This window comes from Leptonotus elevatus, chromosome 12 (assembly GCF_054856555.1).
Source record: "Leptonotus elevatus isolate MCC_2025b chromosome 12, RoL_Lele_1.0, whole genome shotgun sequence".
Taxonomy (NCBI): Eukaryota; Metazoa; Chordata; class Actinopteri; order Syngnathiformes; family Syngnathidae; genus Leptonotus; species Leptonotus elevatus.
Genome location: NC_141250.1, coordinates 9,747,995 through 9,774,503, shown reverse-complemented (window position 1 = coordinate 9,774,503; position 26,509 = coordinate 9,747,995). Strand labels below are relative to the sequence as shown.

Below are 26,509 nucleotides of genomic sequence, written 5' to 3'. Positions count from 1 at the left end.
AAATCAAACCTTGTTGTGGTGTGCTACGAATAAATTAAGATAGTTCACTCATCCCTTTGTTCTCGTGGTCTGCTCGATTGTTTCATATTGCATGGAGCCCGTGGTACCTGAACACATAACACTCAGCCAGCATTCAAATCAAAAATATATTAATAATGTAAAAATGTTCACACTTGAACAACTTCGCTACCTTCATACAAAGATACTTAGTTGAAAAACTGGTACAAATGATCAATTATACATTAAAAAATTAGCTCCTAATTAATTCAATTAATCGTCAATTTAAAAATCGAATCCTTGAAAATTTGCTAAATCGGGAAATTTAGTTTTGTCTTCTGGATGATTAAAAGTTGTAATTGTGTCTAAGTGGCAGAATGCTGGATAGGTGATTTACAAGACATAATTACAATAGCTACAAACTACTTCATTATGGCATTAAAGCGCTAAATATGAATGTTCGGTTTATATTCAAACTGATTTAGAATCAGTATATGTTATTGTTGTCTGAACATTTTGCACAGGAATTATTTGGGAATAAATTAAAACTTTAAATAAATGTTGGTTGGATTTATTAGATTAAAATCATAATCATTCTGAATGACAAAAAAAAAAAATATATATATATATGAAATTGAATTTTTTGGCCATATCACCCGGCCCTACTCTGAATAGTGAAGAATGGCCATCATGCCTGGTCGTCTTTTTGCAGCACGGTAGATACCATCACATTGTTCGCGTTGCAAATTACAAAATACCTGCAGCTGACCTACGGCAAAAAATTTTAATTGTGCGTGCCACTAGCGTGAATTTTTTTTTTTAATTTTATTTAGCGTTTATTAAAAAAAAATAAGTGGACACCAGGCTCGACACGTAGCTTACTCAGTCGTCGTAGAAGAGTATGTTTTGTGTAACCACTGACCTTCTGCTTCAAGCAACTAAAGATGTAAGCAAACAGTAAATTGTGGAAGTACAAATCTATGTCACATTATGGACAGCGTTGGACTCAAACAGAATTGTGTTTCATTTGACATTCTGCCAGTTTATTAGTAACTGTTTCTGATAGTGATACATTTGAAGGGTATGCAGGGCTCTTGATTATACGCGTGTGTAGACAAGTCACACACAGAAAGTAATCATGACGAGCTATTTTTCACCGCTCACAACGCATTCACACTAGGAGTGGGAATCTTTGAATGTCTCACGATTCGATTCCGACTTTTGGGTCTGCGATTCGATTCAGAATCGATTTTCGATTAAGAACGATTTTTGATTCCAAATGATTTGGTTTACAATGATTTTTGCTTCAATTTATAGATGTTCAAGGAATCGTAACGATCGACTCCAGTCTGACTCGCTAATGCTAATTAGCTCTCTATTCGCGGCACTTTTATCACTCAAAAGAATGGCTCCATGCAGCAAAAAAACAACTTTTATTGGAACTTGATCGTGACTTTTTCCTTCTATCCTCTAATGTGGCTACAACTTAACAGTGTATCAGACCGCGTGGAACCACACTGCCCCTAAGTGGCCAAATCGGGTACAACATAAAAAGCGCTCCCAATAAAGTCACACACAAACAAAGGGAAGACAGTAAATAAAATCGATTTTGGGACATTTAAAATCCATTCTGAATCGTACTAAATGAGAATCGATTTTTGGGCACACCCCTAATTCACAAACACAAGCAACAGCACAAATTTCTGTAAGGTTGTTTATTTTATCTCTGCAGTATATACGCAATATTGTAAATAGTGATAACTAGTGACTGATTTTAAAGGGGGGAAAAATAGAGACCCCCCGCAGTGGGTCAGTGTTTAAGAGTCTGGCCGGGCCATGTTTCCTGAGAACCAGAAGAAAAGAAGAAAAAAGGTCCACAAATACACAAACTGCTGTAGAAAATTAAGCAGTTAAGAGAGCAACAAATGACAGCATGTATGCCACTCTTAAATTGAGGGGAATTCTCTGGGGGAATTTGGTGCCGAAATAGAAGTAAACGAGGATTGTGACTAAGTGAACGGAAGTGTGGGACACAGGATGTTGCTGTTACTTTAATGACTTAACAGTGCAAAATGCCCAGTCCTGTTTCCGACAGCGTAAGGAGTGCCCGGAGGAAGAGTGTGCGTGTGTGTGCGTGCACGTGCGTGCGTGTGTAGGCAGCAGGACACATGCAACAAAGAAGGAACACGTCCCACTTGTCTCGGTGCCTTGTCAGCACTCCGCTGCCTTTCACATACAGCGGCCCACCTCAGGCACTTCCCATCCGCTCTCACTCGTTTATCATTTAGCCTGCTCTCCTCGTCCTTCCAGGCCACTGGGGATTCGTCTGGCAGGCAGGACGCATTTCCTCTGTCCGCCGACACGGCACGCAATCCAAACTCTTACACATGACGCATGATACGGACGGACCACAAGTGAGAAATCCAAGTGAAATCGCACATTACTGTGACGTGTGGCGTTTGCCAATCCGAGCAACCGATTCGACGCACTTGCGTGTGCTATTTTTGTCCCATTGTGTGTGGACTGCTGGGACCGAGGAGGAAAAGCATCAGTGGGTTGGTGGATGGGAGAGACAGTGAGGAGGAAGTGTCATTTGCAAAGAAGAAGCGCGGCACATAACTTCAACCCTCCTCCTACAGAAATTATGCAATGGACGCACATGAGCGCTGGGATGTAACCGAGTACAAATAATCCATTACTGCACTTCAGTCGATTTTTCAGGTATCTGTATTGTACATTGATGATAACTTTTGTGTATCTGAAAACGGTAGTGTCTTGATTTAAGAGTTAAATTGTCTTTAATCCATCCCAGCCCCACATGAACACACACCACATTTGCTTAACATGTCTTAACAATCTACAGTTGTGTACGTAATAAAAAAAATAAAAAATGAAATAGAATATTAAAAAAAAAAGTTTGTACATTATTAATCAATCAATCAATCATTCTACACAAGAATGTTTACTTTTCCTTAAGTACAGTGTGCATACTTTTGCCACCTGCCCACCTCTATTCAATGTGACCACAAATAATTTTCACCATTTTGAAACGGATCCAAATTTGGGGTTAATTAAAATACGCCTCAAAATATGCTGTTTTTTCACAAGGCTGTGTCCCCCGCAAAAACGCTTTCAACGCCAACCATCCTGCTCCGGATGTTACGTGGATTCACCACAAGGAAGCGTACACTCGGTGGGAGTGTTTGTACAGCTGACGGACATCGGGCCCTCTTCGCAGCAAGTCACGTGACCAGGGAATGGTCCGAGATGTCAAGAGGCGAGAACGCAAACAACCAAAATTAGCTCTCAACTCCCGGCCATTACTTACGCATTGTCTGAATGACATTTAACAGATATTGATTCAGATTCTAATGATCACTGTCATGACTCATCAAATCCAAATCTCTGGGAACGTCATCAAGATCCATTGTGTTTCTCAAATGTTCCTAGAAACTCAAAGCCACAAACATGAAATGAATAAATCCAATAATCTCATCATATCTCTAATAGTGCATCCTCTTTCATGAATTCTAACAAATGTTTTTAGAATGCAGGAGAAAGCTGCAGAAAACTGACATGGGCAACCGGGGACGCATACAAAATCCACAAGACCTGGGAGGCAGACTCAGACAACCTAAACAGATGTGCCCCTTTGTTTTTCAGGCCTCAAAATCTTGGCGCTAACAAATTAAATAACAGGCGAGCCATGCATTTGGTACCCGGGCCTCCAATGGGCCGACCTGACTTTATGTCACAATAATAGAAGCCATCAATACTATACAAGAATGCAATCAAACCGTTAACTAAAACAGCTCCAAAACATGACGCTGCCACCACCGCGCTAGGTATGCTCTTCTTTTGTTAATGAGCAGTGTCGTATTAGCTTCAAGCATATTTTGGGGAATTCCAAGAACTGAAACCTTGGTTTCACCTAATTTACACCCACGTTTAGTTTTTTTGTTTTTTCGTTTGTTTTTTACGTTAGACAGGCCAGTAACACTGATTCATTTCTGAAGGCCCAGGACGGATTCGATTCAAATGCCAGCACATATAGGCTGAAGTTGGACTGGACCACAAAAAAAAATAAAAATAACAGCTATGTATCGCAATGGAAGCAGTGTAGCCAAGAGAAATGCTACAAAATGATGAGAATAAACTGCATGGAAAAAAATAAAATAAAATGATAGAACCAACACGTTGTAGATGTAGGTCAGTGCTTCTGATAGCGTTATGTTCCAGATGTCCAACTGAACATATTTCGCCTTTTTAAATATAGTTTGACAGTCAGTTGCAAGAAAAAGTATAAATTGCGAAACCCATGGAGTGTCCTCGATTTCCGCGTGGCAGAAAACTAGAGTATCGACGAAAAACATACAGAAATCTGTGGCACATGCTAACATTTCTGTTAAGAGACGTTACACTATAAATAAGAAAGGTTGTGACCATGGAGAAGCAATCCTTTGCTGTCCGCAAAATACGGAAAACTGAAACGGGTCCTTCTGACGGCTCTGATCTGCAACTACAGGAAACCTTTGGTTGATATCATTGGTGCCAGAAGACGCTCAACTAGTTATTAAATCCAAAGTTTCACAAACTTTTTCTGCCCTGGCTGCACTATGATGTGTGCAATAACAACTTGATAAGTAGTATCAGTTTAAGAAAACCGTGTCTGTTGTTTTTGATAAAGATCAGATGACATTTTATGACCGATGTACGGAGGATTCCGCACAATTCAATCACACGCCTATTTTTGCAACTTGAAACCGATTTACCTGAATAAAAGTTTAAACTCTGGCCACAACTAATTCAGTCTTATTTGCGCACACTAGGGCTGGGTATCGATTCAGAGGGCCCCCCGAGTCGATTTGATTCACATTGTTTTTCGATTCAGTTAAAAATTTCATGCAGTACCAATTTTTATTTTATATGGAAATGGCAGACATTTTCAGAAGTACTAATGCTGTAAATAGTAGAAACTTCTCGCTCTTACTTGGTGGTAAATATAAATATTGACGTTTAAAATTGTATCTAATGCAGTTGCATTAATTAATCTGTATGTTTTATTGAACATGACCTGATCAAAACAATAAATAATAATTGAAATCAATTACAACCACAGCACTATGCAAATAAAGCGGCAAAAATCACTGGGCTTTTTTGTCAAATAAATGTCCCCGTGATGCGAGAAGGCACATTCATTTATGTTGAGGGGCGTATTAAAAGTATCGGTTCATGATTTTATGAATCGATAATGGGCTGTGAAAAGGAATATTGATTCGATATATGGATTTTTTTAAATGGGTTAGTTTTTAGTGTTTGTTTGACATTTTTGCAAATATGAACAAACGGGATGGGATGGGACTTCAACGTTTGAAATTCTTGAAAAAACCCAAAGACCAGTAAAGTGTGTGCTCAGCCATGATAACCTTGGCAAATAGACTCTTTTACACATATTCTATTTTCTAAGAAATGGTAAATGTTTAAACTATCAAGGAGTGTGCGCCTTTCAGCCCTTATGCTTGAAAAAGAAGCCTAGGGTATTTTCCGCTTACATTACAACTGCTAGAGTTTCTATCATTAGGAAAATTTCCTGAAATCTAAACACCTTGGGATAGTTAGTTTTGCACTTAGGACAATTATAGAGGGCATCTAAAAAAATCAATCAATAAAAACTACACATGTATTGATAAGTCTGATGCCACTGAACATTTGGAGTGGTCGAAAAAAAAAATCATAAATTACTTAGTTATCACACTGCCAACCAAACCTTGACTCAAATAACACGAGAGGGATAATTGTTTGGGTTAAGGCGTTTTCCACATATCGGTAGACAGGCGGCCATGCGTGTATATGTACCTGCCTTTAAAACACAGATTTGGCGGGCTGTCTCGTATGAATTTTTTGAAATACTGGTGCTAAAAAAATAAAAATGATAGAGCTGTTTTTGACGCCAAAACATCGAGGTGCCTTGTTTCCACTAATGCTTTACATGCACATTGCTAGGACACCCGATGGTGCCATTGGGTGGGCCGGCCTGGCTTTACTCCAGAGCCCAACTGAGAATCCCCCTTTTTTTTTAGTTTTGCTCCAATCCTCGGGCCGGGGAGGACATCCAACTGAGCCAGCCGTCTCCACGGCGACCACTGTATGTCACAAAACTCTAAATTCGAATGCAATCTGCTCTACGACAGCGGTTGGCTCCACACTTGTTCTAATTTTAAAAGTAGGTGTTAGCTGAGCCAACTCGTGACATTTGAGTGTAGCGTACAATAAGAGCATTTACGTAAGACAGGATCATCGTTGAAATTCCATCAATGGTACCCTACTGCGGTGACATAACAAAGAATAGCAAAACCCTTGTGAATATCACAATCTGTTCCTACTCGCGATGTGTTGGAGTGTGTCTACGGGTGCAGGACACACCGCAGCAGGCATCAGCACGTTGCAATTTTGTCACGGCGAAGAGTCGCACGCTGCTAAATGTAGTTCCGTTCTTTTGGCTTCCTTCTCAAACAAGACTTTGAAGCACAACACCATGCCTTGGCTTGGAATTTATCTGAGGGCTGCAATTACTTACACTCGGCTGATAAGAAGACCCAGCCCCAACGTTTCGCCCGCAAGGACTGCAAGATGGGCAAGGAGCCACGCTCAGGCCTCACTTAACACCCAAACACAAATTGCGTTGTGATAAGGCCGCACCTATAATAAGTGAATGATTGCATGATATTGCATTATGGCGAGTTGGTATAAAGAGGAGACGTTGGTACACGGGGCTTTCAATAACAATAACGACAATTTCCATTGACTCAGGTGACGAGAAAATAGGGGGTTTCTGTACACCAAGCTGGATGTCAACGAGCGAGTTAAGCAAGTTGAGTAGGTGTCAGCTTCGAAGCAAAGTGGATGCCCATTAGCGTCTTCCCAAACTGGATGGCTACGGTACTCACTTTCATATATATTATATATATTCATACTACTTGACACTTCTCAAACTGGATATCTACCAGCTACTAGCAAGCTGGGTGTACATTAGGGGTGTGCCCAAAAAATAAGAGTCTCATAAAAATCGCGATTCTCATTTAGTATGATTCAGAATCGATTTTAAAGGCCCCAAAATCGATTTTATTTCAATTATTTGATACTGTCTTGCCCTTGTTTGTGCGTGCCTTTATTGTGAGCACTGTTCATGTTGTACACGATTTGGCCACTTAGGGGCAGTGTGGTTCCGCTCGTTCTGATACACTGTTAAGTTGTAGCCACATAAAAGCAAAAAGTCATGATCAAGTTATTCCAATAAAAGTTGTTGTTTGCAGTGTAGGATGTTAAGATGCTTCTCTGTAAACATTCCTGAAGCGTTTTGACTAAATAGTCGTTCTTTTGAGTGATAAATGTGCCATGAGTAGCGCGCTAATTAGCATTAGCGAGTCAGACTGGAGTAGATCATGGCAATTATTTGCATATCTATGAATTGAAGCAGAAATCATTGTCAATAGGGGTGTGAATTGCCTAGTACCTGGCAATTCGATTTGTATCACAATTCGATTTGAATCACGATTCATAGGTCACGATTCGATTCGATACCGATTAATACCGATACAAATTAGTGCAGGTATTTTTTAACTCAAATTTAGAAAATACTAATCAGTAAACTTGTACATGTACACTGTATGATTTGTATGAACATGTATTTATTTATCTGAAAATTCAGGCTTATAACTGAGCCACTGCATTTAACAAACAGGTTGCAGTCTGATTCATGTTTGAACAGCACTGAAATAAAATATTAAGGCTTAATGTTCCATAAATATAACATTCTTCCATGCTTAATGTGTGAATCCTAACCCTAAGTAAGATTATTTGTTGAATATTCCCATAAAAAACTGATGTTTAAAAAACGATTCGGCCGCATATCGAATCGATTCGAGAATTGCGCGCTGTAATATCGCGATATATTGCCAAATCCATTTTTTCTAACACCCCTAATAGTCAATCAAATAATATATATATATTTAATCTAAAATCGTTCTGAATCGATAATCGATTCTGAATCGAATCGCAGACAAAAAAAAAAAAAAAAAAAATAATTCGGAATCGAATCATGAGACGGTCAAAGATTCCCAAGCCCTAGTGTACATACATAGTGTTAGACATCAACCAACTCGCTACTAAACTGGATGCCACCACAAGCTACTGAGCAAGCTGGACATCAACTTAGATCAACATCACCCGTGTTTTGATCAATCTGGATGTCGACTAGCTTTCGAGCAAGCAAGATGGCAAAACATCTACAGAAGTTAGCAGACAGAATGTCCACCAGCGGGTAACCAAAGGGAATGTCAGTTATAGGTACATAACCTGGATGTCGAACAGTAAGTGAGCTACCTGGATGTCTACCATCTACAAGCCACCACATTGAATGTTTATGAAGGTGTCACACACACTGAAAACGCTTGCCTTTTATTCCATGCATTGCCTAGATAAGGGATGAGCAACTTAAATGATGGATGGGCCCACAATTTTTCCTCATCGTTCATTAGGAGGAGGGGGGGGGGCATAGGACCATGCACATACAAACAGCAGCTTTGGGAGGCTATTCTGGCATCCTGGAAAGAAATTTAAGCAGAAGCTGTCCACAAACTCAGAAGTTCAATGGATGCAAGACTTGCAAAGTTGCTATAAAAAAAAAAGAAGTCCTGTATGTTATATTAAATGCTTTTAATTGAAATAAGCTTTTAATTTTGACACATAAAACCTTGATGGCTGCAATATTACTATTTTAAGTTTTTTACAACCTAAAAAAAAATGCCTTCAAACACTGCATCATAAATTGCAAGAGTGCATTTAAACAAAAACGACATGCATATTTTTGAAAAAAATACTGTTATTGTTAAGTTTTGAAGTCATTTTAAGTTAGACTATTGTTAGCTTATATCTAGCAAATATGGCAATGGGAGTCTATTTTGGGGCTTTAAAGCATCTTATTATCACATTGTGGGTTTGAAACGCATCATTTTATGTGGCTTGCGAAAGCAAATCAATAAAATCAACTTCCATGATGCTTGCTGCTGATATATATATATATTGTTCACTTCTGATTACTTGACTTGATTTCAAAACTAGTTATCCATCAATTGGTTGTGTAGTGTTGCATGAGGAAGTGATTAAACATTTGTACGGTTTCACAGTCATATAGGCCACCCAAAGGGAAACCGTAAACACACTGTGGCCTGCAACAAAAACGAGTTTGACACCCCTGTTCAAGCCTATTCTCAGGCCTCCTTCCCTTTTCCTGAAAACAGTACTAAGGAGTGTGGCGCGAGGCAAAAGGGCTGAGCATACCTTTGCCATTCTGCCAGGCGGTGTACCAGGACAAGCTGAGGAAAGACGTGAAGAAAATTATCGCAGTGGCCACAGTTCCATTTCTGAGCCTCATCTCATTTCAGCGAAGCCTCGCTTGTGTCGCCGCCGTCCTCCGTAGCTCCAAAGAGGCTCTCCCACGAACGTGCCCCCCCCTCACAGTCGGAGTTGACCAGTCAACTGTCTATTGCGCGTCGAGGTGGTTACATGACCGGTTAAAACGGAGGAGGGGGGTTAGCTGCCGGTGCGGTCCATTTCTTCGAGGGGGGCGGCTACGTTAGTAATAATCATAAACAGGAAGAAGCATTACGACGTGGGTTTCAGGCGGCTGACGGTGGTGGTGGACCCTTCCGCGATAGCCCGCTGGAAAACGACGCCGCAAAATCACGCCGATTCAGCTACGACGAGCAACAGATGAGGGGAAACCGAAAACGAGCTTCCGGACAGCGGGTTCAAGTGCAGTTACATCCCCGCTTCTCATAAATCCTTTTCGGTTCTGCGGTTGACGCTTATCAACTGGGCTTTGCTAGCAAGGCGTCAAGCTAACATTGAATGGCAGTTGCTACGCACTTCTGACAAAACCGAAAAAAAAAAAGGCACTCCGTGTACTTTATGTCCAAATCTTTCGCCGTAAATACGTTCAATTCCACATGCACACTAACATGAGTATTTCCCAACACTTCAACTGTTTGTTCCTATCTGTTGTTACATTTCGTGTACATGCGCGCTTCTGGTGTCGACTTTCAAAATAAAGTTCGTGTTCTGTTCTCCGGTCTGTCAAGGACATCTTCAAATTCGATCAACACAGGATGTATAGTCTACTCTAAAATTATCTGACATTTGCAATTTTGACTTCAATGTTGGAAGTAAGTATTTTTGAAAAATATGAGTGGTTAGAATTTTGGTGATATAATTTCGATTTTTAAATTATTATTTTTTGTTTTTTACCATACTTCAGTGTTACAGGAAAATTGTGTGCCTTATCTGGACAGTCAAGGCTATTCTTCCGCTTTGTGTTGAGAGGTTTAATTTCGAGTGGCGAGTAATGAAGATGGTTATGGGGATGAAAGTATACATTTAATTGAGAAATGTAGTGGAATGAAAAGTTGCCATAAGTATAAATGTACAGCTGTGATCATTATTTTTTTTATATATTATCTTAAAAGGAACCAATAAATTATTGATTAAAATAAAAAATGATAATAATTGTATATCATGAATGAATCTTGCGGAGATTATTTAAGAGCGCATGTTTTTTGACCACCCCACCCTCTTTGTCGTATGTCATTTACAGTTTAAAAGCCATTGCCGGAAGTACTACTAGTGTGACCAAGAGTAACCTTTAAGTGACAGCGGCTCCTCCTAAATGTTGTGTCCTATTACGCCATCTAGTGACTATTTGTTGTAGCACAGAACCTGCCAAAATAATAATAATAATAATTAAATCTGAACCCTGGATCTAACTTTACAACAACTTTACTTACAGTTAAATTAAAAAAACAAAACAATGACTGATTTTAATAAGATGCATAATGATTAGATTACCATGATTATTCCAGAATTGGAAGATCATTTAGGTACCAACATTTTTTGAAAGAAAACCATTTATTTTCTAATTGCTATATTAGTCATCATCTATTTTGCTGTGTTGATGCAACCCTGTTACAGATAACCAGACGATCTACATTCATACCTTCACCTATATATGTTCACGAGCTGTGGGTGGTAACCGAAAGAAAAAGATTCCAGATACAAGTAACTGAAATAAATATTTTCTGCAGGGTGCTCTCCCTTAGAAACTGTCATCTGGAAGAGGCTCACAATTGAACCGCTGTTCCTCTGCAATTGTGAGTAGGATGAATGTTCTTACCTTTGGCCAGATCAATTATGAACTTTGTAACTATGTATTTAAAATAATTGTGTGCCTTCCTTTAACATGGTTTGGATAAAAAGGCACATACAATGTCTTCAAAAACCAAAACATACAAGGCAAAGGCATACTCACGAGTGGGTTGTTAGCCTAAAAATGTGTGCCACCAGCTATGGTTATGTAACATGTGGATTCACATGGCAACGGTAGCCCCGCCAACTCCAGCAGCAGAGGATCCGAACCAATTATGATCAAAGCCCCGCAGCAGAAAGTCTCACAGTCAAAACATCCCCACCCCTCAGCTGAAAGTCCAGAAATAGTTGATTTAGGGGAAAGCTATGCATTTCATTGAGGAAAATGATTGGAGGAAGATGATTCCTTAGTGCTGGCCTTGAGGAATCCTTTTCTGGTTCCAGCATCCCTTCTTATAAGAGATATGTGTAGCTTTGTTTTCTACCCTGACATGATTCAGAAGGAGGGAGCAACAGGACGCTTAGAAAGGAGACGCTTTGAAGTATTCCTCCAGCGGAATGAGCGATGTGCCTCCAGTCCAGTCCTGAAGCCACACTTGGATCAGCTCCAGCTTCATGAAGAACCACTTGTGTCCCGCGGGCCACTTTGCCATCACCGGATGCCTGGAAGGAAGGAAGGAAGGAAGGAAGGAAGGAAGGAAGGAAGGAAGGAAGGAAGGAAGGAAGGAAGGAAGGAAGGAAGAAAGAAAGAAGCGTTTCAAAATGTGTCAAAATACTTGCTAAAGTTACCTTGAAAAACTTATTAGTGTAAAGGTAATTTAGTAGTTACATAACGGATTACATGATTTTAAAAGCTACTAAGTTCGATTACAAGTTACTTTATTAGTCACATTCAACAGATGCCGACAACAAATCAGTTTTGCCAATACTTTACATAATTGGAAGTATATTTTTAACAATTACGTTTAAGAATAAAAAAAAATGTTCATTACAAATCAAATAAATAAATACATTTTTGACTCAACTGACATCAGTAATTTTTTTTATTAAAAAAAAAAGTCTAGACTTCACTTAACATCAATGCGTTTTTAAGGCAGCCTATTTTGGCCTGACGTTTAACTGTTAATATTGTAATGGAAAGCTTAATATTTATAATGTAGATTGTTTATAAATATAATGATTAAATCTGGGGATACAATGCCTTGTGGGTCTTTTTATTTTATTTATTCATATATATTTTTTCAATTTGACATATTGGTAGTGTTTTTTTAAGCCAGCTAACATATTGTCAATAACAGAGAGTGGGAAACGTCCATTAATATTTTCTTAAGTTGACTCAAACTTAAAACAGTGACTGAATTACCAGTTTGAAAACAAAATCTCTGTCTTTCTCCAATGCTATTTTGCATGTGATCAAAACTTGATGTCACTTTCCCAAATGGGAGATACAAATTGGAAAGTCAAAGAATGCTTCACGTCACGCTGCAAACACTGCATTTCCCCTTTTTTATGTGTGTGTGTTCTATAATGTACGGTTTGTCTATATCTCCGAATGGAGTCTTCGCCTGTATTTATAATTTGTTTTGTTCCATGTACACACGTGAGGGGGAAAATCGCGATTGGAAAATATTCAAATGTTGTCAATTGTCACTCTCTGCTATACCCAAGAGATTTGATACATGTGTTTTGAGTAAAAGCACCACTGTATTTGAAGAGCAGACACTACCTACCTGGAGAACATGGCCTCCTTGGCAAAGGCGAGCTCCTCCGGGGGGACCTCAACCATCTTGCCTGTAAGCGTGAGTCGAGCACATTTGGGGTCCTCTGGGTCATATATCATTTGTCTGGAAAGAGAAGGTTACAATGAAATTTAAGGAGAGCCGTTCTAAGAAATTGAATGTATAGTCAACTAAATATACGGTTTTGGGTTTATGGTCCTGCTATTTCGCTCCCCCCCCCCCCTTTTTTGTGATACAGTTAACAACTTTGGTCAACCGCTCACCCATATTGGTTGTAATACCACTGATGGCCACTAGATGGCAGCACAATATTCAGTTGGAGATGTTTTAAATGTGAAAGAACAACAAGTCAAGTATTTCAGCACAGCCTCGTTTTTGTTGAAAATCATTAAATGTCATCCTCTGTAATCCTGTTTTTTTATGCCTACAAAAAAAGCAGAGGCTGTCTTTACTGATGCGCCCACCCCTGATTTTTGTGAGGTTATATGTGGCCCCACAGTAGCTCTGATGAGAAATTGTGGCTCCCTCAATCATTTAGGTTCCCTGCAGTATATTGTTGAAAACCATAAATCTTCAGCGTTGTTCTAAACTGCAAGCAATATCAAAGGTGGACCAGCGTCCGCTTGCCTGCAGAAATCACTCTCAGCCTCTGAGAAAGTGATTGAAGCGTAGGGGTTCATTTTCAGGTCCGACACCGTGGAGTCCATGGGCGTCACATAAAAGTAGATGACCCCAGTGCTGTTGACTAGCGGGCCATCACTGACGGAGAAAATGTTCCCAAACGGCAGACCTTTGATCTAGGGGGGAAAAAACACACACACACAAAGAGACAAAAATATGGCATGCCTAAGTCATTATATTAACAATGTACAGTTACCTTGACTAAAGAGTTTAATGTGTTGCATGGTCAAACTCCATAGCTCAATTTACTAATACAGTTCTGCCTTGACATACGAGCGCCTCGACTTTTAAGTTACGAGCCTAAATATTTTCTTCTTCAAAGAATTTAGAAAAACTGCTTTAGACCAACAGATGGCACTGTTCTTGCCAAATTATCAACTCATGGAGGACATTTAAATTTTAGACTTACATAATATACAGTATATAAAATAGGGAATGTTCTACACAATTGAAATTAGTTCTACATCAACTACAGTTTTTCCTTTGGAGTAAATAAAACAATTACCAGTTGTTTGCTACAACCAACCTTTGACTTTTTTTTTTAAACTATGACGTTAGTTTTAAATGTTTTCAAACTTTTTTTGAAATCCAGTATTACACAGATATAAACACGAAGTGTGAGCAAATTGCCACATTGTCTCTGTGGCGCAATCGGTTAGCGCGTTCGGCTGTTAACCGAAAGGTTGGTGGTTCGAGCCCACCCAGGGACGCAAGGTTTTTGTTTTGTTTTTTTTACATAATTTGTGGCATGATCTAAAATGTACGTTTTTAATCTAACGTCATTTAAAGTAAAGTGCCGTTTGTTCTGTTCATTATTTTTGTGGCATTTGTAGTGTGCTACCTTTTCTTGGCTAGAAATGGTGGCAAGGGAGCCCCAGTCGCTGCTGTGAGCGATGTATCTGGCCGTTCTTGCGGTCTCCTGGTGGGGAGGAGGCCCGCTGCCCGCCACCTTCACCTTCTCTTTCTCCGTCCGATAAGAGAAGAGGCGAGCGGGGCGCTGTACCGGCGCACTGGAGTCGCCCTCTGGCTCCACTCGCTCCCCGGGACTCTTGTCGACACCTGTCGGGTACGCCTGCTTCCAGAGACCGCCGCCATCCACCAGTAAGGCCGGGGCGACCTCCTCCGACAGGTCGGCGTCCTCCACCACATCGTTAGAGGAGACCACCCAGGAGACCGAGTTTCTCAGAGTGTAGCCCGCACACGCGGTCAGAATGTTGGCCAACACTGGCAGGGTGAAGTAAACAGCGCGCCTCATGAGTTCAGCAATGGCTACTTTCACTTACAGTTTACGTGGGTACATAATAAGAACGTTTCATAATAAGTAGCTGCCCCCTCTTGGTATGTGGGTGTACTACATATACCTGTAGATAAAAAAAAAAGCCGTGGGGTGGGACAGAAAGTTGGAGAATGGTGACGAATCGTAAAACACCGCACGCAGATCGGTCCATATCCCTTGTTGATTATTTTTGTTTTTCCTCAATACAGATAAATACAATTTATCATGTTCTGTGTGGACGTTCAAGCACATCACTACATTTAAGGAATGCAAAAATCCAACAAATTTTTATTATTATACAGTACATTATGACAATCTGTAGGTTAAACCTTTTTGTACGACGGCGTATTAGGCCACATACATACATATATATATATATATATATATATATAGAGAGAGAGAGAGAGAGAAAGAGAGAGAGAGAGAGAGAGAGGGAGGGAGAGAGGGAGGGAGGGAGGTAGGGCGGGGCAATATTCCAAGAAAAAAACTCGCAAATTTGCCACTTCAAATCGTGGCAGATTTGCGAGAAAAAAAACATAGCAATTTACGAGAAATACACGACGTAGCGTAGCTATAGTCTAATCATGTGAGGATTCATTGGTGGTTAATGGGACACTGTTTATAAAATGAAAAGGCTGTATGAAGACGGATTAATTCTTAAATTAAAACTTTACTCGTCATTCACCGCAGCCAGAGCGACAACATTTCCTGATCCTCTATCAGTTGACTAACACTATCCAATCAGATGCTAGCATACCATAGGTAAATGCAAGTAAATGAGGGAGAGCAGCAGATGCGACATATCAATTTACTTTTACAAAAAAAAATACCAAAATGTATGAATGTGTAAATAATAATTCTGGAAACATAAATATACATTTTAACAAATTAACTTAAATGCTTGTTCGTCCGGGTATGGACCTTCGCAAAGCGAGGCGTCTTTGTCGCTGGCCAGTGGCCGTACACAACGGTTCAAAGAGCGAATGCTTAACATGATATGGTTAATCTACGCTAAAGCAATTGCTATCTTCTTGTTTGGAAACCCGACTGAAAAGTATTGGCACAAACAGTGGAGTAGTGTGCTACGTGTATTTCTCGTAAATTTTAGAGGTTTTTTTCTCGCAAATTTGCCACTTTATAAACTCGCAAACACTTTATAAAGTGGCAAATTTGCGAGAAAAAAACAGTAAATAGTAAAAGTGGCAAATTTGTGAGTTTTTTTTCTCGGAATATTGCACCCGCCCTTAAAAATATATATATTTATAAGTGGCCCTATTTTCGGGCTTTAAGTTTCTCTGATATATTTTTAAACTGCTTCACTGTCCTGTCCAAATTCTTTGATAAGCTGCATGTTGTCAGCAGACTGCAGTTTCCCCGCTCCTGGACTGAGCAAACACAAAATAAATATTTGCAGTGGCTTTGTGTTAAACCTGGATGTTGTAGTGTCAATTTGCATAAGTATCTAAAGTGGATATGCAGTATTAAATATTGAAAAATAGACTTTTGAATTGTTGGGTCTCTGTAGTGTCTGCCGACCCACTAAGTGTGAAATTCAACAAGGACATCTTTTGCGAGCTGCCCATTTTTGAAATGTGCCTGTGAGTAAGCTGCATGGTCTGATTTCTCTGCTGGGTTGTGACATCACAATTTGGCTAATTAAGATTATAATAATGCAAAAATTCGAGTTCCTTGGGGTATTTTGATAAAAAACAAGCTGTTTAAAATTGTGTGATGGGGTGGGGGTGGGGGGGGGCATTCACGGCCGTGGCTCAGGGTGTAGAGACGGTTGTTCAGTAACCAGAAGGTCGGCTGTTTGATCCCCGCTTTCCCCAAGTCGTGTTGTTGTGTCCTTGGGCAAGGCACTTCACACACATTGCCTCCACTGCTACTCACACTGGTGTATGGAAGGTGCATATGTTTGGTGGTGGTCGGAGGGGCCGCGCACCGGCAGCCACACTTCCATCAGCCACCACAGTGTGAATGTGTGAGTGCATGAATAATGTATCCATTCGTCTTTGAGTGTCTAGAAAAGCGCTATATAAATCCGATGCATTGTTATTATTACAAATTATTTCCCTTAGGTTGTGTTTGCCTCCTCAGTCCATGGTCTTGTCACTCCACGCCATGGACTTCCTCTTGGCCAGTTCCATCCAGGAAGGCTGAGCGTTGTCGACCGTGGACCTCAGGATGGGTGGCGAGGAAGGCGGCGGAGAGGACCCCAGGTTTTTGCGCACCCATTTCTCCTCGCGAGGTCTGTCGGGAACTCGGACGGGGCTCTGCGACTCTGGAAGAAAAACACGACGTCACCTCGCTGCGACATTTGATTTGGGGAGTGGCGGAAAGTAACGCACGCACCTGGAAGTTTGAATCCTTCTCTGCCTTCGGGTTTTGTGTCTTTGGTTTGTGCGAGGGGGTCACTTAGTGTCTTGGTTTCCGGTTGCACTTTTCTCAATTCCAACTAAGGAAGACGGGGATCATTAAAATTGATAAGAGGGATGAGGATGTGGTAGAGGCAGTGTTGGGAAGTAAAGTACAAATACTGTACGCACTTATTATTCGGGCAACTTTTTATTTTTACTACTTTTACTAAATTTCAAGAATTTATTTTTTTCAAAATTGGCATGTTATTTTTTCAACCTCAACAAAAATAGACTTAAAAGTCAGCAGTGGTTGGTATCTTGATTAAGTTGTTAGGGACTTAAAAAGTGTTTAAAAAAAAAACAGTAGTACTTTTGCCACTTCCGAACAGAATATGGTTACCAAAGAAAATACAAACCCCTTTCGTCCCAGACGGAGAACAGCACTCTGCCTGTCTTTCCAAAAACGCAGCCTTCTCGCTGACTGATCCAGCCCAAACGCTGCGCTTGCCCAGCAGTGAGGGGCTCTCCTTTTGCGGCACGGTCCATTTCCCTTCATCCACAGGAGGTGCAGATTTGGGCTGGTGTGTTGTTGGATGCAGACCTCGGTGGCTCCAAGGTGGCGGATGCTGGTCTGAGGTCTGGCAAGACTGCGCTAGTGATTGAGTGACAGTAGTTCCCGCTCCAAACTGAGATGGGCTCTCTGACTGGGGAGCAGAGCGCGACGGAGATTGGGTCGTCCATACATTCGTTCGTAAGTCTGGCTGACTTGTATTTACGTGTGATTGTGGCGTTTCCGGTTCTTTCCAGGTGTTGACTGTTGTCTTTTGGAATGGTTTGTTGTGCTCCATTTCGCCTTTGTCGCCATCGCGTACTGATTTCTCACATTCTTGTAATCTTTCCGTCTGATATTTCCCATTTAACACCTCACGGGGGTTTGGTGCCTGCGCTGGTGTTTGTGAAGTGCTACCCGTGAAGTCCTTAGGAAATCTTCTCGCAAAAAGCTGGTGGAGGCTTCTGGTCTTTTCCATTGCCAGACTTACCCAGGATGCCTCGGGTGAAGCTGTTGGAGGGGTCGATTGAAGCTCTTGAGGCTGATTTAAGAAGGTTGTTTGAACTTCGGTGGGAGCCTCAAAGACAGATGGAGGGCTAGACTTGGATGGGAGGGCTGGATCTGTGGAGGCAAAACAAAAGGAGGCACATCTTTTAAGTAGGATTCATGGTTTAAGAGCTTTGCAGTTGGTGTCTATAAAATATTTAAGGAGAATTAAAATTGTAAATCAATAAAACAAACAAACTTGGGTTGCTGCTAAGCAGTAGAGTACAGGTTACCCATGATTTGGAACAGTGCATTCCACCAATTATCTTGGGACTCAATTGAAATGGTACCAAAAAAAAATAAAAAATCCCGGGCACAGATCAGTTATTTTGGTACCCAAATGAAAAGGAAACAAAAAAAAGTAGGGTACATAAAAAAACAATTATTTTTGTTAAACAAATGAAAGAGTAGCAGACATTTTGGTACCTCAATGAAAGGATACCCAAAACCCATACAGTACAGACTAATTATTTTGGTACCCAAATGAAAGGATGCCAAAAACTGTTATGGTGCACACCAGTTATGTTAGAACCCAAATATGAGAAAATCCCACTGGGTAATGGTGGGTTCTTCTGGCAACCATATAAAAAGGTCCCAAAACCAGTAGTTGACAGATCAGTTATTTTGGTGTCCAGTCCCTCTGACCAAGCTTCCAGATGAAAAATGAATGAAGGGCATCAAAATACAAATTTTGATGCTCAAATAACAGGTACCAAAAAACGGTTATTTTGGATACCAAATAAAAGAGTACGAGGGTCGGATCAGTTATTTTGGTGTACAAACATAGGAGTAGAAAAATCTGGCAGAGTAGAAACCCAAATGAAAGGGTACCCAAACTAGAACTTTACAGATCAGCCATGTTGGTAAGAAAATGAAAGGGTGCCACAAAAAGGTAAGACAGGGACCAGTATTTTGGTTTACAAATGAGGGTAACAAAAAAAAAGGTACAAATACATTTAAAATGGGAAATTACATACTGGTTAATGTTTTTTTTTAATGTATTTATTATTATTATTCTTTTTAGCCTAAATTAAAGGCCATCACAAACTAGTAGGATGCAAGAGCATGTTGTTGATTTGTCCCCCTAAAACCCACAAGCCCACTAACTCACCTGTCTGCGTGTAGTCTCCAGCGTTGGCATTTTTGGACAAGGAGTGGTTATCTCGACTTTCTTGTCTTTTCAGTCCATCACTTTGCTCCTCACTCGGCGGCTTCCTTGACTGACGCCTGGACGATCCATCCGACCAAAATCTCATGGAGTTAGAAGTGGAGCGAAGTTTAAAACCAAACATGGTCTTTCCTTCTTCTTCCTTGACTTCTACCTTTGTCGCCACCACGGCCCCCTCCGCCGCCTCCCGGCAGCTCTCCACTTCCTCCGATGGGTAAACATCTACGGTTTTAGCTGATTCCACATTTTTCGCACTATCCCGCCTTCCCCACCGAAGGCCCGTGCTTTTCTGCTCTTGTCTAAGTCTTCCCCCTGCAAAATGTCTTCCTCCAGGCTGCAGATCTTTACGCTCCTCTCTTTGCCTCAGGGTTGACGCTATATCCTCAACTGGTCCTGCTGCCGCCTTGTGTCTGGACCCCGCCAGTCCCACGACTCCCACAAAGCTGCCCGATCGGGGTCTGTCTTCGATGCGGCTCTTGGCACAGGTAATGGAGGAATGGAAGGATCCGGATCCGGGTCTTTTTAGTCGTCTTACGCAGTCTACTTCGGCTTCATTCTGTGGACAAACGGTTGAGGACCTGGACAACGCTGATGCGCAGTGGCTGAGGGAGACAAATTCGTTCTTATCGAGATTCTTGACTTCAACTCCAGAGTCCCCCGAGTTGTCCACCGTCCCCTTTGCACGTCTCTGAAGCTTCACTTGAAGCTCCCGGGAGGACACAGGAGAGAGTCTGCCAGGTAGGGCACGGACCTCAGTGGCTTCCGACGGGAACGCTTCCAACTGGGCGGATTTAGAAAAGGATTGTTGAGATGCATAGATTCCGCCTTGTTCTTCCGATATCACTTCCTCCCCAGCGTGTTCGTCTGTCACAGGTTCAGGATGGTCGTTCATGTCATCTATCTTAGCGTCAGGCTGCCAAAATAGACAACAGTTTATGTGTGAATAAACAGCTGTCTTTAGAATTATTATTATTATTTTATGGCGGATAATAACTTTTTGTGCGAGTGGCGGCTCGTATCTCAAAAAATTGCGGAAGTAACATTCACTCACTTTAGCCAGCCTCCTCTTGGTGCTGGCCCTCTGGTTCCGGGGCTTGACGGACATGCGGTGTCGGGCGGCTGAAGTGTCCAGGGAAGGCGTAAACTGGGCCGGAGCCCTTAAATCCAACGAGGGCTCGTGAGGAAACGTAACGGCGGGGACGGACGGGGTTAACGTAGGGGACAGCGTGGTGGCGGAGGCTCCAGATTTGGAAGCTGGAGGTTTGAAGATGGGGGATAACGGACATGAACCTGGCTGTGGTGCCACCTGCGAAGACGCAAGATAATATATGCCATTGTTTTCTATGGGAAAATGTGCTTAGTTTCACCTTGCTGAGGGTTCCATGGGTTGGAACAGCCACAGTAGAAATTTCAGGGCTCTTGTGAAAAGGGAGGCCTTCCTCAGAGCGGCCGCCATCATCCTCTTGCCGCCTGATTGGCAGAACAAGAGGAGGTGGTCCCAGATGCATCTTCTGCTGCTGAAGCTTCATCTGCGAAAATTGCAGCATGGCTAGAGTTGTGGCCTCGGTTTAAAAAAAATAAATACAACTCCCTTCATTTCTATACCTTACCTGCAAAGCTTTGATTTTGCTGTGAGCGTTGTTCTCTTGGGATAACACCCTGACTGGCTCATCATCATCATCATCATCTGCCTGCACCTCGTCCGCCCAGAAGATGCTGTCGTGGGACAGAGCTCGAGATCCTATAATTGCGCGGGGGTATCTAAAGAGAGGATGCACCAGTTTACTAATAATAATATAGAAAATACAAATGTAAAATATTTTTTTTATATATACTCAACAAAAATATAAATGCAACACTTTTGTTTTGCTCCTATTTTTTTTACAAGATTTACTCAAAGATCTAAATCTTCTTCCACATACACAATATCATTCACAAACCAGTCTAAAACTGTGATAGTAAGCACTTCTCCGACATAATCCATTCCACCACAAGGTGAGCCGTTTCAAAATGCTGATGAGACACCACGATTAGTGCACAGGTGTGCCTTAGACTGCCCACAATAAAAGGCCACTCTGAAAGGTGCACTTTTGTTTTGTTGGGGGGGGGGGAACTCAATTGCACCAATAAAACAAAACTGCACCTTTCAGAGTGGCCTTTTATTGTGGGCGGTCTAAGGCACACCTGTGCACTAATCATGGTGTCTAATCAGCATCTTGATATGACACACCTGTGAGGTGAGATGGATTATCTCAGTAAAGGAGAAGTGCTCACTATCACAGATTTAGACTGGTTTGTGAATAATATTTGAGAGAAATGGTGATATGGTGCATGTGGAAGAAGTTTTAGAAGTTTGAGTTCATCTTATAAAAAATGGGGAGCCAAAACAAAAGTTTTCCATCTATATTTTTGTTGAGTAATATATATATATATATATATATATATATATATATATATATATATATATATATATATATATATATATATATATACACATATATAGCTGTCAGTCTCAGTGGAAGAAAAGCAGTAAAAGCAGAAGTGAAACTTTCCATCTCCTTAAAAATGGTTGAAATGGGAAACTATGTAAAATGTTGATTCATGTTCTTATCAGGTACAGTGAAAGTGTTGAGGTGGTTCCCTAGTTAATAATTGTCAAGACGGATCCATACTTACGCCAAATCTTCATCAGATCCCAGCGCCTTTCCTGCAAGGATGTCGGTGGCCGATTGGCTGAACTTGTAATCCCCGCCTGTTTGTTTGCTTCTCACAAAAAGACGATCCCTCAGTGACTTTATTCTGGACGTTCGCGGTCCTAAAAGACACACGCACATATTTGAGAGTGGCAAAGGGGACATATTTTGGAAAATTGACTTTGTATTGTTTGACCACAAGCAGTTTGACCACTGTTCAACATCATACAGTAGACATAATGTAGCAAGAAAAGACGGATAAAACAGGATGTTACAGAACATGAGTTATGAACTTGAGGTTCTTTTTTTTTTAATGTTCGTACGTAGGTACTTTCACACTTGATGGATGGGCAGGTTCTCCAGAGACCCAACTTTTTGTATTCGTGCAATTGAAGAATGCATGTGTGCCAGCCTTGACCGATTGCAAAATAATCTCACCTGAAGCATCATCAGCGCACTCCTCTGTATCCACAGAGAACGCCTCCATTTGTCTGCCTGGTACAAACTGGTATGCACAAAAGCCCAGATGACAAGAAGAAGCAACCAGGACCGGTTCTCTGTTGTTCCCTAGGTAACAATATATAATATTGTTTGCACATATGTAAACTGCGCAATAAGCCCGACGATGTGACACATGGACTTGAGGTTCAAAGGTTTATTGGTTTTATCAAGACCGGGACCAACCTTTGCCGTTCGAGGGTGAGGCCGTGCACCCTGTTGTCCTTTTTAACAGGATGACTGCACGCTCACGGGACACTTCATTAGGTACACCTGCAGATGAGATGGAATGAAATTAAAAATGTCTGAGGTGTATCTTTGACGCATTAATTTTACCAATTGTGTGTTTAACTAACTTAATAACTTCTTTTGAGTGTCTGTGAGCTAAATCTGCAACTTGAATTCCCTTCACGTTATAATTCTTTTCACACACAAATATTGTATGCACATTTAAAGACCTATGAAGTGAATTGTATTTCTCAATAATTACACATATTTGAATATCATTGCTGAAAACATGAAAACAACAAGAACTCAAGTTTAGCTGAGTTAAGTTATAGTGTCAAAATATTTTTCACCATTTCAGTTTTCCTGTGTATTATTTTTATTTGATTTTATTAGTTTTTGCGTTATAGAGGAAGTCCACGCCCCCCCCCCCCAATTTTTTTTTTTATTGACAATGTATTCGATGCAGCCCTACTAGTTAAAATGCGGTATTTTGGTTAATATTGCGTTTGTGGAATATGAGTTAAGCAGCAAAATCTAGCAGTTGTTTTCAATGACAGAAGGCGGCCATTTTGCCACTTGCTGTCGACTGAAAATGACAACACAGTTGCTCAAGTTTCAGGTAACAACCAATCAGAGCTCAGCTTCAGAAAACAGGTGAGCTGTGATTGGTCATTGCCTGAGCCCCGAGCAACTTTGATGTCATCTTCAGTCGACAGCAAGTAGCAAAATGGCCGCCCCCTGAGGCGGATAAAAACGGCTGGATTTTGCTTCATAACTCATATTCCACAAATGGAATATTAATCCGAATGACATGTTTAGACTAGCGAGGTCACATATAACTATTATTGTCAAGAAATGTTTAAGGTTGACTAAAATGGCACCACATGACACATTTTGAAGCCCAGCAAGAAATGCCCTCCCCCACTATAAGAATTTGTGCCCCTTTGCTCGCATCAGCGGTCATCCGGCACAACTGTGATGTGCAGTTAGCTAGCTCGCTAGCTATGCCTCCACACTGGGCGTGGCGACTTTAGAGTGCCTCATTGTCAGCCGTGAGTGTGCGCACGTCACCCCGTCCAACTTGACAAGTAGTGCATGGATCTGGGCTTTGGGCTGATGTAACCACTTGAGAGTCCCTAGTTTAAAATGAATAAAGATTAAGATTAATAAAGAAATCACACGACATACTATCACAACAGCCACAACTCGACTAGTGAGCGCACCAAATTCCCTGCAGCACAGAGGTGCCAAGCAATGTAGCGCGATCACCTGCATCCAATGATGGCCAAACGGTGCGTTTCATCACAAATAATTTATTTGGGTTTATGTCTTGACCTCCGGTGATCGAACCCCAGTTAAGAACCACTGAGCAAGACCAAGTAAGTAGCATCCATTTTTTCTAGTCCTCGAGTTGATTTTGAAACCTCTTTTATACTTTTTTTTTTTTACTTTGAAAGTTATATGATGGTGATCCCGAATCAGATGAAACCAGTCTGTTTCCATTCACCATATTTCTAAGAAGCGAAAAAATTTGTCCAGCGGAAACATGAATGCACTCCTGGTTCCCTTTAGTAAGTCACTAGGGCTTATTTCAGTGCTTTCTTGCGGCGTGCATCACACACTTGCTCTGGCAACACAGTATCCTCCTATCACGATAAAGACGAGATGTGTCAGCTCACGAAAGCAAAGTCCAGACTGCACCTCTCGTATCAGCAACCCGCACTCGTGTTGACACACCCGTGAGACCTGATTAAAAACGGGCCTAAAGTTTAAATTTCGTGTGTGTGGTGGTGGTAGTAAACACAGCTGATGCGCACACATGCATGAAGCAAGAAGACCATTTTTTTGCAGCCTTAATCAAAAAGAAAATCATCGCAATGACAAACTTTTAAATGTCACGGCAGGAAAATAAATAAATAAATAATGTACCTCAAGGTCGACTCGGGACCTCCTCTGTTGTCCCCAAGTTGTCCCGTCAGCGTCCTGTACCGTTTGAACCTGCAGGCTTGTCGTCCACATCTGCAGAGGCAGGAGGAGGAGGAGGTGGGAAGGCGGAGTGAGTGGAAGAGAGAGAGAGAGAGAGAGAGAGAGAGAGAGAGAGAGAGAGAGAGAGAGAGAGAGAGAGAGAGAGAGAGAGAGAAGGTCACTCCACGGTGGGACAAGCACATGCACAAAAAGAAAAGAGGACAGAATAGAATGAGACAGAGAGGGAGCGTGAGAGAGAGAGGGAGAGAGATATTCTATTACATTAGTAGCACACTGTGATCCTCTGCGCTAAGCTCCTTATAAAACACTAACCTGATTTTGGGCCCAGAAATGAGAGTAAAGGAGGGAGGGGAGAGGGCGGTGGGCGTGGAAAATAAAAAATGAAAGCTGTAGTTGGAAAGAGGACAGGAATAAATGTTCACACACTCACACACTCTCTAAAAGAGAAATTAAAAAGTGGTCATACATGCAGGTGCTGTTTGGCATTACAGTATCTTACATTCCTAAACATTCTCACAATTAAATGTATAACTTTACTTATTAACTTTTGTATGGGACAATGAACAATACTCACAAGTCAAAGTGGTATAAGGCAGCGGAACCTGATGATTTCTCCAAGTAATAGCATTCATGGAAAATGTTAAGGGCAAGAATGTTAGAATTTTTTTTATTTATGTGGAGAATGTATTAAAATGTAGTGTCATTTTATTTTTGCAAAATGTGTAAAATACAATATATATTTATATACATATACAGTTTATGTAGTAATTTATCAATATTGCTTATCTAACATGATTGAAAATGAGTTATTGTTAAATGCATTACAAGTTTTACCTTTATCAAACCTTTATTGTAATTTAGTTGTATGTAATTAAGTAAACACGTTCACTATTTAATATTATTTTTTTTAAATGTATTTAATGTACACTGTAATGTATTATTGTATTAAATCATTCATCATTCAATATAATTTACAAAAAATATTCTGAAAATACATTTGTAAAAAAAATAATAATAATCCCTCGCTGAATTAATAAAAGTATCCATCCATGGAAACCTTTTCATTAACATAAACATAAAACTGCATAATAAAAAATTACTCACCCTTTGAAGGCACTCGTCAGACCGGAAGAGGGAAGGTGTTTGTAATACTGTCACCTAATAGTGTTAACGCTTCTTTAATATGTATTATTTAAGACGGTTGATTCTGTGGACCCCTGCTCGTCGCGTGGGATAGGTACCGGGCTCAACCATGAATAGCCAATTCTGTGAATAATTGATGTTTTAATTGTTAATTGACATGGGAGTAATCAGTGTTGACTCGGCTGTGTCATTCAACCATATTGATGATGTCATTTGAGTAAATTGATAAAGAACGTCTTGGTAACGTAGTTCAAACGTGTTGATAAAGTCGTTCAAACTTTTTGGAAAGTCATTGGAACGTATTGGTAAAATGTAAGCCACATACTAAAAACAGCATTTTTCCCACAATGCCAAAGTCAATACGGTCGTCTCCCAACCCAGAGGTTGTGAGTTCAATCCCTGACCCTTGTGACCATGTTGGAAGTGTCGTTGAGCAATGCTCTCT

The 26,509-nt window shown here is 40.8% G+C and overlaps 3 protein-coding genes and 1 non-coding gene across 4 annotated transcripts in view; 1 reads left to right on the top strand and 3 right to left on the bottom strand.

The window, feature by feature from the left end:
* The window catches only part of mgat4a (alpha-1,3-mannosyl-glycoprotein 4-beta-N-acetylglucosaminyltransferase A), a 35,265-nt gene extending 25,012 nt beyond the window's left edge, over window positions 1-10,253 (bottom strand). The window contains exon 1 of the mRNA XM_086090397.1: window positions 9,337-10,253. Within this exon, the coding sequence (XP_085946523.1) occupies window positions 9,337-9,430 (94 nt within the window). The 5' untranslated portion in view covers window positions 9,431-10,253. The remainder of the gene's footprint in view (window positions 1-9,336) is intronic.
* Window positions 10,254-11,235: 982 nt separating this feature from the next.
* creg2 (cellular repressor of E1A-stimulated genes 2) lies at window positions 11,236-14,932 on the bottom strand. The gene is made up of 4 exons (XM_086090398.1): window positions 14,458-14,932; window positions 13,563-13,732; window positions 12,927-13,040; window positions 11,236-11,859 (listed from the first exon to the last, which is right to left on the bottom strand). Exons 1-4 carry the CDS (start codon window positions 14,869-14,871, stop codon window positions 11,718-11,720), a joined length of 840 nt encoding a protein of 279 aa, XP_085946524.1. The 5' UTR covers window positions 14,872-14,932; the 3' UTR covers window positions 11,236-11,717.
* On the top strand, window positions 14,253-14,326 carry trnan-guu (transfer RNA asparagine (anticodon GUU)). The gene has a single exon. It is a non-coding gene; the product is annotated as a tRNA-Asn (tRNA).
* Window positions 14,933-15,070: 138 nt separating the features above from the next.
* On the bottom strand, window positions 15,071-25,380 carry cracdla (cracd like a). The gene is made up of 12 exons (XM_086090395.1): window positions 25,234-25,380; window positions 24,865-24,954; window positions 22,894-22,980; window positions 22,648-22,776; window positions 22,193-22,331; window positions 21,127-21,277; window positions 20,884-21,045; window positions 20,568-20,822; window positions 19,460-20,429; window positions 17,669-18,423; window positions 17,248-17,350; window positions 15,071-17,176 (listed from the first exon to the last, which is right to left on the bottom strand). The coding sequence occupies exons 4-12, from the start codon at window positions 22,694-22,696 to the stop codon at window positions 16,989-16,991; spliced, it is 2,772 nt and encodes a 923-aa protein (XP_085946521.1). The 5' UTR covers window positions 22,697-22,776; window positions 22,894-22,980; window positions 24,865-24,954; window positions 25,234-25,380; the 3' UTR covers window positions 15,071-16,988.
* Window positions 25,381-26,509: the final 1,129 nt, after the last annotated feature.